The 14,734-nt window shown below is 39.9% G+C and overlaps 1 protein-coding gene across 2 annotated transcripts in view; it reads left to right on the top strand.

The window, feature by feature from the left end:
• The first annotated feature begins 2,511 nt into the window (after positions 1-2,511).
• Positions 2,512-14,734, top strand: part of LOC124798358 (transmembrane protein adipocyte-associated 1 homolog) — a 118,605-nt gene continuing 106,382 nt past the window's right edge. For both annotated transcript variants that reach the window (XM_047261726.1, XM_047261725.1), the window contains exons 1-3: positions 2,512-2,802; positions 2,989-3,197; positions 4,339-4,471. In XM_047261726.1, coding sequence (XP_047117682.1) covers positions 3,058-3,197; positions 4,339-4,471 — 273 coding nt within the window. In that variant the 5' untranslated portion in view covers positions 2,512-2,802; positions 2,989-3,057. The remainder of the gene's footprint in view (positions 2,803-2,988; positions 3,198-4,338; positions 4,472-14,734) is intronic.

Below are 14,734 nucleotides of genomic sequence, written 5' to 3'. Positions count from 1 at the left end.
TATTAGAATCGGAATTTAAAAGAGCTTTGGAGGACTTACGGTCAAATAAGGCGGAAGGGATAGATAACATTCCATCAGAATTTCTAAAATCATTGGGGGAAGTGGCAACAAAACGACTATTCACATTGGTGTGTAGAATATATGAGTCTGGCGATATACCATCTGACTTTCGGAAAAGCATCATCCACACAATTCCGAAGATAGCAAGAGCTGATAAGTGCGAGAATTATCGTACAATCAGCTTAACAGCTCATGTATCGAAGCTGCTTACAAGAATAATATACAGAAGAATGGGAAAGAAAATTGAGAATGCGCTAGGTGACGATCAGTTTGGCTTTAGGAAAAGTAAAGGGACGAGAGAGGCAATTCCGATGTTATGGCTAATAATGGAAGCAAGGCTAAAGAAACATCAAGACACTTTCATAGGATTTGTCGACCTGGAAAAAGCGTTCGACTATATAAAATGGTGCAAGGTGTTCGAGATTCTGAAAAAAGTAGGGTTAAGCTATAGGGAGAGATGGGTCATATACAATATGTACAACAACCAACAGGGAATAATAAGAGTGGACGATCAAGAACGAAGTGCTCGTATTAAGAAGGGTGTAAGACAAGGCTGTAGCCTTTCGCCCCTACTCTTCAATCTGTACATCGAGGAAGCAATGATGGAAATAAAAGAAAGGTTCAGGAGTGGAATTAAAATACAAGGTGAATGGATATCAATGATACGATTCGCTGATGACATTGCTATCCTGAGTGAAAGTGAAGAAGAATTAAATGATCTGCTGAACAAAATGAACAGTCTAATGAGTACACAGTATGGTTTGAGAGTAAATCGGAGAAAGACGAAGGTAATGAGAAGTAGTAGAAATGAGAACAGCGAGAAACTTAACATCAGGATTGATGGTCACGAAGTCAATGAAGTTAAGGAATTCTGCTACCTAGGCAGTAAAATAACCAATGACGGACGGAGCAAGGAGGACATCAAAAACAGACTCGCTATGGCAAAAAAGGCATTTCTGGCCAAGAGAAGTCTACTAATATCAAATACCGGCCTTAATTTGAGGAAGAAATTTCTGAGGATGTACATCTGGAGTACAGACAGCATTGTATGGTAGTGAAACATGGACTGTGGGAAAACCGGAACAGAAGAGAATCGAAGCATTTGAGATGTGGTGCTATAGACTAATGTTGAAAATTAGGTGGGCTGATAAGGTAAGGAATGAGGAGGTTCTACGCAGAATTGGAGAAGAGAGGAATATGTGGAAAACACTGATAAGGAGAAGGGACAGGATGATAGGACATCTGCTAAGACATGAGGGAATGACTTCCATGGTACTAGAGGGAGCTGTAGAGGGCAAAAACTGTAGAGGAAGACAGAGATTGGAATACTTCAAGCAAATAATTGAGGACGTAGGTTGCAAGTGCTACTCTGAGATGAAGAGGTTAGCACAGGAGAGGAATTCGTGGCGGGCCGCATCAAACCAGTCGGTACACTGATAACCAAACAACACCCCAAAAGTCTGAGAAATTAAATTCTTTCCTATCTTCAAAAGACAGCTAATGGTCAACTTTCTATCACATTACCCATCTTATCTACATTCTGTGCAGCTCATTCTCGTCAGTCACCCTGCTCCAGAACATCTTCCTACCCCTTGTCAGCAGAGTTATATATTTACATATTGTTCTTTCCTAATCAGCCACTGTCTCTGTCATTTCAATCTTCTTCACTTCCTTTGTCCATTCCAATTCTGATAATACTGAAGATTGTATTGTATTGTAGTTTACTGACCCAAGTAATCACAATATTGCACAATTTACACATATGATACTGCAGTGGCTTCAAATGTGCTAAGCTAATTCTAAATGCCCTTTACTGTAGTTATTATTGTCATTAGTATAAGTTATTGGTATTATTATCATTATTAGGTCTATTATTATTACTTTTTTATTATTATTATTTTTGAGAACGTTTTGTAATATCTTTGGTTTGTGTTGTCCCTGATCAGATTCAAGAGAGGTCCTTAGGACCCTAATCTGTTCAGGCTAAATAAGCAATAAAGAAAGAAATATACTGAATTATTATTATTATTATTGTTCTTATTATTATCAAGAAGGCTGTCTCATATCTTTGGTATTTGTTGTCCCTATTCAGATGCAATAATATACTGAATATGATTTCTAAATAATCAATTGTTTCGTTAATTGGCACATATTCAAAGTCAAAAGATTATGCGTTTTAAGAAAATAGTAAAAAAACAGACTGTCATCAACATGTGTGCTGGTATCTGAAAAAAAAGTTGTTTAAGGTAGGGATTTTCGTGGAGGAAATTTTATAAATTTCTTTATAATTTCCTAGTGATGCAAAGTAGATATGAAATGTTGTTTTCCGATTCACTTGTAATTATTTCTGAAGACGATTTTTTGTGTGTGTCCAAAATTTAGGAAAAAGTGTCCTAATATTTGTAGTTTGATATCTATCCTGGTAATGCTTAAATTGTTTGTCGACTTGTCCACTGTATGCCGATGGTTTGCAATTTTTATTGCTACTTGTACAATACCAACTTTGATTTAGGGCAAAACAACTGTACACAGTGGGTTTATTATTGCACAAGTTTGATAATAACATCGTTGGCATGGACTGGCGGAGAATACTGAAAAGTTTGACGTTTGTGGAAATGTGAGGTTTCACGCATGGGTGCCCAAAGCATGTTATCTGGAGGATAAGTTGCAAATGCTGAAGTTGTGTCGGGTATTACTGCGAGCTCCTCATGTGTCACTTAGCTGGAGGAAGACTTGAGAGTAGTAAGCAATTTCTGCCATCCCCAGTAATAGGTTTTCCCCAAAAGTCGTTTGATACGTGTGTAATATTTGTTTAGGTGTTGATAATGTGACGCAAATAGTTCTCGAACTTTGAACTGGAAGTGTTTTGTTGCCCGTGGTTTGTGAGGAATTTAATAGAAGAAATGGATATTGTTTTGTGTTTTACAGTATCATTCGATCGCTGATGGCAATATTTAGGGCCAGGACGCGATCAGAACTCGATGAGAATCCATTCGTATGTTGTTCAACCGAGAACTCGTGGGATATATTACCATGATGTCTTCTACATGGGAGCCAAATGCGACAACGCCTTCAGAACCGATTCAGGAAGAACATATTTGTAAGCTAGTACTGTACTACGAAATCGCAAACTCAAGGTAATAACAATGCATATTCATTATTACATTTCATGCCCAACCTGCGAGGTGGAACACCAATCGTTTGTGTACAAAGAAACCTAATGTTAAATGTAACGCATCTGTTAAGTTATATAACGTCTACATTGTCATACAAAAACGCGTCAGCCAAATCTTTGCTAGTATACTTCGGAAGAATTTTTACAGCAATTCAGTGTTCACTACTCATACTGTTGTATTTTTTGAACTCTTATGAATGTGTATGACGTGATTCAGCACTTTGTCTTCTTATTTGATTTCACATGCGTGTGGATTATACTATCTCCTGTGAACTTTTGACCATTTCACATCCTTGAATGTCATCTTTAGTTTACTATGACATAGTAGTGTCATCTTTTCTAGTTTCTGCAAACATCAGCGAAACATTCCAGTGAACAAGGAAAATACATGTGGCAGGTTTGGGCCTAACTTTTTTCCTTGTAACAACACAAACAAATAATGTTTGCCTGTCAGGCCCCGTTATTCGCCAGTGTTAATCCTCCTAATAATTATGGTATCATATCATCATCATCACAATTACTAAGTAGTTTTCTCCTTCTGAGACATATGCTGTTGATTTTATGTGGCTTAAAATTTGTTCAGTTTCAATCAATATTCACCTACAGACAAAAATATGGCTCATTGTACCACATTAAAAGCGTAGGCTTTCATGTTCTACAGTTCTTTTGTTTATCCATTATAACTGCCACGTGAGCAATGGAATGAGATGACTGAAACTGTCCTTTGTTAACAAGCCTACATCGTACTTGGGAAAGAAAAGCTTTGTAATGTAATTTCAGTGTTGTATTGCAGTCAATGTGTTAAAGACAGCTGCCATCTTAAGGTAAAAGACCTTCATTGATATATTCTGTGGTACTGTTATGGTTGCATTGTTTATTGTATTATGGCCAGGTAAAATTCAAAATTAACCAGTTATTTAAAAAATTATAATTTTATATGGTTGATATAATTTCAGCTATATTAGTGGCTTGTTTGTCCGAAATTTGATTTAATTGCCGTAAAGAACCCAGTTTTTATTATTATTGTGTAGACTTTGTCAGTTTGTGTGAGAAAATGGGAAACAAAACCCTTTTATTCAAATACATACTTCTGCTATTTTCAGAGTACGAATTTGGGATGTCATCATCTTGATGCCAAATTTTATTTTCCTTGTGTTCCTGACATTCCGTTTCAATAGAGCTCGTCTGAAACTTCGGGCAACAAGCAGTCCAATTTTTCTTGCGTTTTATGGACTGGTAAGTATCATGTACCTTTCTAAAAACTGTGTAGGCTACAGTTGTGATAAATCAGCATGTAGAGTGCCATTGCTACAGGTGCGAGCCAGTAAGGAGTTAGAACAAATGTATGGATTTACTACTACTAAAAGTAATTTTCACCCACCTACCAATGAATCTGTCTCTGTGTCAGTAGTTGATGGGACTAAGAATTGAGATTGGTTTTGTCTTGCTTTGCTGCATCTCACTGAACCTCTCAACAGACCATATTAGAAACTGCATATGTTCAGGTGTTAACAATTTTAGCATCTGTGATACACACACACACACACACACACACACACACACACACACACACCTGCAAGCTGCCATGTCTAATAATAAATGTTTGAATGTGCGGAATGCCAAGCGTCCTTGCCATTGCATCCATAGTACAGGCAGGTTAAATGAATACACACACATTAGCCAGCTCCCCTCCCCTTAGATAACTGTGCATGGAAATGCCTCAAGGATGAGGGGTAACGTGAAAAATTCTCCTCTGAGCTACACCAGTGTATTTGTATTTCCAATGAATGACCAGTCTCAACACTGCTGACCACAACAGGAAGAGAGTAAATCCCAAAAAGTCAATAGTGTTTTAGGGCGCACAACAACGAGGTTATCAGCGCCCGCCAAAAAGTCGAGGGTATTAAACAGAGATTGGGTTATGTAAAACTGCAAGAATTCATGCTAATGAGAAACAAACTTAATTATCAGTGAAAGAGTACATGTGCTTAAAAGGGGGGGGGGGGGGGGGTCATCACTCAGATTGTTAAGAGGAACCTACTTGCCATGAAGAGAAAGGGAGGCAAAAGTAGGAAACCAGAAATAATACAGCAAAAAGTTTTGTGCCAGTCCCATTTAAAACATGGTATTTGAAGTAAAGATGGATGAGATGAGGAAAATAAAGATATGTTGAAAGGATAATTCACTTATTAGACTGAAAGCGAGAGAAGTGACAGAGGAGAAAGTCTCAGTAAGTAACGTATAAACATAAACTATTGTGCAAATGGCATACAGAGCCTAAAACTATGGATAGAGGGGGTAGATGAAATTGATTTGGTTGTAAAAAGGGCAGTATGTAATTCCTCAGACTACATGACAAAATTAAAGGACCTCTCGTAAAAACAAAAGAAATTTTGTCACATTTTAAAGTTTTAGAGGCACCTTAGTTAGTATTTTGACATTCATGGTTGATAAAGAAGCTGAAATTATTCGCTACGCAGCAAAAGCAGAAATTCTACAAAGGTAGATTGTAAAGTTCTGTTAGTTAAATTCTCGAATTGTTGCAAAGATGAATGCATTAATATCTGTCACTTATTTTGAGAAACAGGAGAAATCTCTTGAACTGAACAAGGCCTTAGGGCCCGGTTATATCTGTCAGATTATGTGCAGAATTTGTAGCTGAATTAACCCTATTGTAAACATAAAACACTGTAGGTCACTCGAACAGGTAACTACCCAATAGTTGGAAGAAGGAACTGATCACACCTCTCTACAAGAAGTGTAGCAGGATTGGTCCCTCTCTACAAGAAGTGTAGCACGATTGGTCCCAAAATTAGTGGTGGAATTCAGGCATTCTAGGTAGGGAGAATGCAGTACATTATCTTGCACGAAGAGCCATTGGTAGAAACAGAATGAACTTCAGATGTGCCCCAGGAAAGTATGTGAGGACTCTTACTGTTAGTACTTCAGGTTGATGACTTGGAATATGGTAGTAACCTCGATCATTTTGAAGATGAAGCAGGTATCTGTAATGCATTACAGTCTGAAAAAGGCTGCACGAATATTCACTTGGATCTTGACAAGATTTCAGTGTGGTGTAAAGATTAGAAACTAGTTTTAAGTGTTAATAAATGTAAAATTTTCCTAATACCTAAATGTATCAACTGTTCGTTAGCAGGATTTGGGGAAATTGCATCAGTCTACAAAGGACACTGCCTACAAATACTTGTGACCCATCCCAGAATATTGCTCAAGTGTGCAGAACTCGTACTAAATCAGACTAATGGGAAATTTTAACTTGTGCAGAGACAGACAGCATGAATGGTCAGAGATGGACACCATGAATGGTCATAGGTTTGCATTACTCTCAGGTGTGTGTCGCAGAAAGACCAGGAAACCTGAATTTACATAGATGTCAATTATCCCCAAAAGTCTAATCAGAAAGTTTTGAGAAAGAATTTTAAGTGGTGGGAGTCTGTAACTGTTTCAGCCCCCCACCCCGAATCATTTCTTTAGGGAACCTGAAGGAAAGCTTAGACTAATTAAAACACACACAGGAGCATTTAATGGTAGAATAGGAAGTATGTGCACTTAACAGTGAGTCACGAAGTGTGACTGTATATGTAGAAAGTAAAATAAATAAATAAGCATCACAGTTTTATTAAAATAAGTGCCAATAGTTCAAAGCAAGGTAACTTGTGTTGCAATTCCATTGTCTTTCGTTACTGTTTTTTGAGAGCAGATCTCCCACAAAATTTATTGCTGAGCTACATGTAATCCTGAAGGTGTATTGAAGGAGATAAGTCATTGAGAGAAGAATTTATCACCTGCTCCAAGCCACTTAGTGGACTATGAGTGATATCTCTTATTACCCAGGAAAGAAAGTTGTCCAGTACATAAAAGGTCTCCCTCAGCATTTTGACAATACTAGTGGGTATTATTTAACATTGAACTCTTAAGGAAACAAGTTGCTGTAGCAGTGAAAGCAGCCTACAGAGAACTCAATGTACAATTCTCTTAGTCTGTGATTTTTCAGTTGAGCCAGAAAACCATGACATTTTAGTGTGAGCAGAGGGACAAGAAGTTGTTGTTAGTAAATACCAGCCATTTGCATCTCTGCACAAGGGAAAGTCATCTGCATCTACATGCATAATCCACAAGCGACCACATAGTGCATGGTGGAGCGTGTGTTGAACCACTGCTGATCAGTTTCCCTTCCAGTTCCACTGACAAATAGAGCAAGGAAAAGCGATTGTCTACATTCCTCCATGTGAGCCGTAATTTCTCATACCTTATCTTCACGGCCATTACGCAAAATGAATGTTGGCAGCAGTAAGATATTTTGCACCCAACTTCACATGCTGATTCTATAAATTTTCTCAGTAGCATTCTTTGGAAAGACCATCACCTTCCCTCCAGAAATTCCAGTTTGAGTTCCTGAAGCATCTCTGTAATACTTGCGTGTTGATGAAACATACCGACAACAAATCTAGCAGCCCACTTCTGAATTGCTTCAGTGTCTTCCCAGTTGGGGATCCCAAATACTCGAACAGTATTCAAGATTGGGTTGCACTAGTGTTCTACATGCGATCTCCTTTACAGGTGAACCACACTGTCCTAAAACTCTCCCAATAAACCGAAGTCGACCGTTTGCCTTCCCCATTATAATCCTTACATGCAAAGCTTAATACTCTTGCAAGAAGGTCCCCAGCTTGCATTTTTATGGACTCGCCATGTGACGATTTTTTATGAAATGTGTTCCGTAGTCTGACTGTATTGATGAACCAGCTAGGTTTTTATACAGTATATCAAATGTATGTGCCTAATATGATAAGCTACTGCTGTTGGGTACAATCAAAGGAATGCACCCATTACAGTACACAAAAAATAAAATGGTTCCTGGCTGTGCAAGTGGCGCGGCAGGAGGGGGACAAATGTAGTGGTGAAGTTTCCCTTGTAGATGGCTGCTGTTCATTAAGAAGGGTGGAATTCGACAGTTGCAGCCTATGCAAAAATGCATATCTTGCATAAAATTTCAGCTAAATGTGTCTGTAAATGATTATATAAAAATATTGTCAGTATGACCAGTAATTAAACACACACACACATATATATGTTTAAAGTTAATAGTTTCTCACTAATGTACTGAAAAATAGTCACATTTACAAGGGATCGGCCAAAACAAAATGAGCCTGATCGTGCGCTGCCAGAAGGAAATCGCATATAATGAAAAAGCCTTTCCTTGCTGTGTGATCCACTGGTGTGTGTGTGTGTGTGTGTGTGTGTGTGTGTGTGTGTGTGTGTGGTGGTTGTAGGCACACTTGCAGCTACTGACCTGCAGCAGTTAACGCAATATCATATGGTGCTTTCATGCTGCTTTTCCTTGCTTTTGATGAAGGCTAGTCATTTTCTGACTAATCACTGTTGTGACACTACTGTGACTGCCTATGTAGGAGACTTTGTCTCTTGGGTCTTACCCCAGCTCTGAACTCTGTTGTAATTACTTCTGCCCTCAATCCATATAGCCAATACATAAAAGGGGCAATTTTTAACTTTTTTTGTCATCAGTCTACTGACTGGTTCGATGCGGCCTGCCACGAATTCCTTTCCTGTGCTAACCTCTTCATCTCAGAGTAGCACTTGCAACCTACATCCTCAATTATTTGCTTGACGTATTCCAATCTCTGTCTTCCTCTACAGTTTTTGCCCTCTACAGCTCCCTCTAGTACCATGGAAGTCATTCCCTCATGTCTTAGCAGATGTCCTATCATCCCGTCCCTTCTCCTTATTAGTGTTTTCCACATATTCCTTTCCTCTCCGATTCTGCGTAGAACCTCCTCATTCCTTAACTTATCAGTCCACCTAATTTTCAACATTAGTCTATAGCACCACATCTCAAATGCTTCGATTCTCTTCTGTTCCAGTTTTCCCACAGTCCATGTTTCACTACCATACAATGCTGTACTCCAGATGTACATCCTCAGAAATTTCTTCTTCAAATTAAGGCCGGTATTCGATATTAGTAGACTTCTCTTGGCCAGAAATGCCTTTTTTGCCATAGCGAGTCTGCTTTTGATGTCCTCCTTGCTCTGTCCGTCATTGGTTATTTTACTGCCTAGATAGCAGAATTCCTTAACTTCATTGACTTCGTGACCATCAATCCTGATGTTAAGTTTCTCGCTGTTCTCATTTCTACTACTTCTCATTACCTTCGTCTTTCTCCGATTTACTCTCAAACCGTACTGTGTACTCATTAGACTGTTCATTTCGTTCAGCAGATCATTTAATTCTTCTTCACTTTCACTCAGGATAGCAATGTCATCAGCGAATCGTATCATTGATATCCTTTCACCTTGTATTTTAATTCCACTCCTGAACCTTTCTTTTATTTCCATCATTGCTTCCTCAATGTACAGATTGAAGAGTAACTACTGTGCTAATTACTGCATTCATCCCTGACTCCATAAATCTATCTATCACCTCTCGCCAGTGGTAGGATCTTGGATTGCCATGGTTTGTCGTTTAAATACATGAGAGCGAGGCAGAGCAAAATAACTCACTTGGCATTGGGAATTGTGACGCTCAGTTACTTGACGCCTACCATACCAGAACTGTTCCACATGCTGCAACAATAGGTCTGCAGTGATCCTCCTGGGCTGCTACCATTTGACTTAGTGAGCGGTCCAGGCTAAGTTCCCAGGTGTTGTTAAGGAATGTAAGGTTTAGTTTGCTGCATCTCTAGAGGTTCATTTGGACGGTATAGATGTAACTCCTGTCATAGTAGCTGGAAAATGAAATGTGAGTCCCAGAACATCACACACGGTCTCATAATTCCAAACATCTCACCCTCATTAGTTTCCACTGGTTATAACAACTAATGCACACCACTACATAATTGTAAAAGAAGTATATCCAGTGTAAATCTGCCTTCTGAAAATATGGTTCCGGTTCTGTCACATATTTTTTGCAAGTATATCCCTCTTATTTTACCCCTGAAGAGTTGCATGCTGCATGTTCTCCTACTTCCCAAAATTTTTCAAGTTTGAAATATGATCACTACCCCACTATGGCGTTGCTGGAGCTCACCCTTGGTCATCATCACATGTTGATCCCCATCTTCTGCTAGTAACAGCATCCCTTCTTCTGCTATTTGCACAAATTTTCCAGTTTCTGCTAACTTCACTGGACAAGCATATATGATGTAAAACCTGAACACTACATGCTTGCCGATTACCTGTACTTTCACCTATACATACTCTGTTGTTATACCCATCATTGCACCATGCTAGAAGAGTGGCAAGCTTTGGCTGCTCCACTCCACTAGTAGCTATAATTGTGGCAATTCTTGCATCTTTCTCAATCCTCTCAAATACTGTTAGAGTTACAGCAAGCTGGGACTTAACTGCCCACGTAGCACTTCGTGGATGACCACTTGTAGATAGTTAACTCCACCCTAGTTTCCCAAATAGTATCACCCAGGGAGTGAAATAGCCTTGTTAAGGCTAGTCTTGCATCCAGTACCTGTATTCAAGCTTGTACTGCTTCCAAATCTCAAGTCAGAATGCTAACCGAGGCCCTGGCATAATCCCAAAGTTCCTTAGTCAGTTTCTGGAGCATGCATGTGTTGTTTAGCATGCCACTCTCCAACTTCATGATCTGCCACTCCACAGGTAATTCACTTGCCTCTGCTAACCACCTTCCAGTCTCTGCCGTTTCGCTTGCTTGCATTACTCAAGTTTCCCATCTTAAAGATATTCTTTAATATTCCACACCATCATCTGTCCATGTTTATACTCTCGTGGATTTGTGTGGAACCACTCAGATTACTTCTGTGTCTCCTCATTTAATCATCCATACGCTTCAAGCAAATTTCAGAACTCCTCAGAGACCAGTCTTACACTCCCTACTAACAGCTAATTGCTGTATTCCAGTAAACACTTCTTCCAACCTATTAATTTCATTCTGCAACTCCCACACTTTAACCACTAAACCTAATGAACACACATGGCTGGATAACACCACCTCTGGTTGCTCAGAAAACACAACTCCTCCATCCAACTGATGATCCTGCAGCGTCCTCACTCCATCTCCAGTGAAGAGATACAGCACCATCAAAACTAGCATCCTTTTTTAGCCTTTCCCCTGTACAGAAACCTGAGGACAGGGACTGATCTCACCTCATTTCACCAAAGACACCTGCTGTCTCAGAACAGCATGTCTAAATACCCTTACAATAAAACCTACCCTAACACAACCATATAACAATGTTAATACCCTATAGTATACACAAAAGTCATACCATATATGAACTCTTCGGCCTTAATGCACAACGAGCCTGAGATTTCTGACCCTCTCTCTCATGTTGCTCATCATTCTGCTTCTTCTTTTCATCTGTCTCCTCACTTTTACCAATACCTCTTGTGGAATTGCCTCTGGCACACCCTTGATTGGTCCTAGACACAAAACATGCACAATTTTCATTGTCGGCAGCTTCACATTTACTGTTGATCTGAATACTGGGCAGGATTTAGCAACTTATCACTGACTTACTAATCCTTAATTAAGATACACACCGGGCAAGGTGGTGAACAGTTATCACAGGTTGGCAAGGTGCACATCAGCACTTAACTGCAGCATTTACTCGTGCAGTTATGGTCGATTGCTCAGGAGCACACAAACACAGGAAACTATACATAGTCTGAACAATCACCATAAAATGCTTTTAGCCAACAGATCAATCACTTTGACCTATCAGGAAGTGCCCTTATGGCATACCATATCACTCAGCTGTAATCAACGGTGCAATTGAGAGGCTGCCCCCAATGATTTCTACATAAAGTAACCTTACACGCCAGAAAACAAGCATCATCAAAATATCAGCAGCCAGTGCTTCAGATAAGCTTCACAATGACAAACATCACAAAAAAAAGAACCTAAAGCCATGTAGGCTGATCTTCAACTCGTAATAACGAGCCATCAGCAACTACAAAACTTTGGCGAACATACTTATGATAATGAAACACCTAGAACAGAACAGACACATTTCTGCAATGATGTGTTAGAACTGGGTAACATTGATGAACAGTCAGTCACAACGACAAGTCTCCGTGTGACTCAGAAATCATAGTCCACAATGCACACTCTGCCACCATGTCAACGTAGGTTCTTGGGCTTGTCCACTGGTCGGAAATGCCCTCTCCCAGATGCCCAAACGTTATTTCCCCTCCTTGGTACACAGGCCACTCCTTGCCATTGTCTGCTGGCACAGAGTGGCACCCTCAGCATTGACACCCAAACCTCCAGATGTAAGACACTCAGTTCGGTACTAGACTTCGTGTGTTAATAGAGTATCAAGAAAAACACCGATTTAATTTGTACTTTGTGCTGTTATCCAGTAGAATATGCATAAATGGTAATTAAAAGTAACACTAGAAGTACACAGTATAGGCAAACCATATCTGGAAGCTCTGAATAATAAGATCTCTGGTAAATGAGTTGCTAGTGTCAGATTGTTGTGCTAAAGGTCTCGAGTTCAAAACTCACAGATGGTGATTTAACAGGTTACACGTGAAATTGTTATACGGGAGAACATTTTTCTGCCACGTAAAAGACATTTCGGAGTTTGTAGCGATAGTCTTTTGGCTGTCTACTTTAGTGTCATTAGTTGAAAGTAGCAAACCTATAGCATATGTTTGTGTGGATAACACCACCACACCCATCTGTACAAATGTACTCTATAGGTTTGCTACTTTCAAATAACGAAGCGAAAGCAGACTGCCAAAAAAACGTTGCTGTAAACTCTGAAACGTACTTTTACGTGGCAGAAAAAATGTTTTCCACAATATTCACGCATAATCTGTTTTAAAAAAAAAATCACCATCAGTGGGTTTCGAACTCATGACTTTGGTACAACAATCTGATGCTGAAGCAATTCATCTACCAGAGATCTTTACATTCAGTGCTCACAAGTATAGTTTGGGTAGACTCCATAGTTCTGGTGTTATTTTTAATTACCATTTACACATCCATTGGATGACAGCACACAGCACGAACTAAATTGGTGTTTTGAGTGATATTCTATTGACAAATGCTTGGTACTGATCTGTGTGTCTGACATCTGGAGGTTTGGGTGTGGGTGCTAAAAGTCATTACAGCAGGAGTTCAAATTGCTGTGGCAGACCACCAACCGGCACACAAGAAAGAACAGAGGATCCAGGAATACAATTCTGTTGACTGTCATATGCTAAGGCACGCAAGAGATACCTTCATTCATGGGTATGACAATCAGTCATGCTAACATGACCATTGCAGCCCCCACCCCTACCTTAATGTTCCCCTTCCCCAAAGAGATCTCCCACCAACCTCCTCTCCTGTGGTTCCTGCAGTAGGTTCTTCAGGAGCCACTTGTCACATCCAGGCAGAGAAGCATCCTTCTTTGATGTCTATTCATAATAGGGCACCCTCTTGGGATTCCTCTCCCCATCAAGCCTTTGCAGTAGGTATTCAGGATCACAGATGAGCCCTGCAGCAATTCAAATGACATCCTTTGCCGACCAACCTCACCATTTTCAAGCGAATTCATGCTAAGGCTCGCTGTTTAATCAAACGCAGTAAGAAGAAATGCTGGGAGTGGTATGTCTCATCCCTGTTTGAAATGTGCCTCTTCATTTCGGGTGGGGGGCCTTCATCATGTAACAGCTGTTCCGGGTCTGATCTTTGTATCGATTCAGAACTCATTTTGTGACTGTATCAGTGTCTTCTTCCTATCAAGATACCTTTGTACTACAAAAGTGACAAATCGAAGACTTCCCCTTATGTGTAACTCCCCACCAAACAGAATCCTATAATGAGCTCCTCACTGACTGGGAACTACTTCAGGCTCAGTCTAAGACACAGCCCCAGGCTGTGGTTCAGTTCTCTGTCAGATGATCCAACAACTGAATGTTCCCCGAATGCAACATCTCTTCAGGGTCTTCAAGTACCTTTGGCTCCAGGATGACTTCCCCTTGCAGTGGTGAGATAGCATAGTTGATGCAGTCTTAATCCAGGCAAGAAGGTCTCTAGATAGCTATCAGCTAATTAGCCCAATTAAAGTACTGTAAAAGTTGCTTGAAAGGACGGTTACTCACAGATTATGCTGGTTTCTCAAATTTTGGAGCCTTTTTCCCCGTCAGTGTTATTTCAGGAAGGGCAATCCACAACTGACGATGTGCTTAGGTTGGGAACAGTAATCAGGCAGGATTTTTCTAAATGCCAACACTTTGTCGCAGTTCTTTTTGACCTGCATAAGGCATATGACATAGCTTGGTGTCATCACATTTCACTCTCCCTCCATGACTGGGGCTTCCAAGACACACTGCCGACTTTTATTCATCAGTTTTCATCCCACTGGTTGTTCTATGTTTGTCAGCACTTCACTTAGCTCCTCATGGGTCCAAGAGAACAGCATCTCACAAGGCTCTGTATCGAGTATCACTCTTTTCCTCATCACCATTCATGGATCAGTGAACTCCGTTGGGG

This window comes from Schistocerca piceifrons, chromosome 5 (genome assembly GCF_021461385.2).
Source record: "Schistocerca piceifrons isolate TAMUIC-IGC-003096 chromosome 5, iqSchPice1.1, whole genome shotgun sequence".
Classification (NCBI taxonomy): domain Eukaryota; kingdom Metazoa; phylum Arthropoda; class Insecta; order Orthoptera; family Acrididae; genus Schistocerca; species Schistocerca piceifrons.
This window is presented reverse-complemented; position numbering and strand designations above follow the sequence as displayed.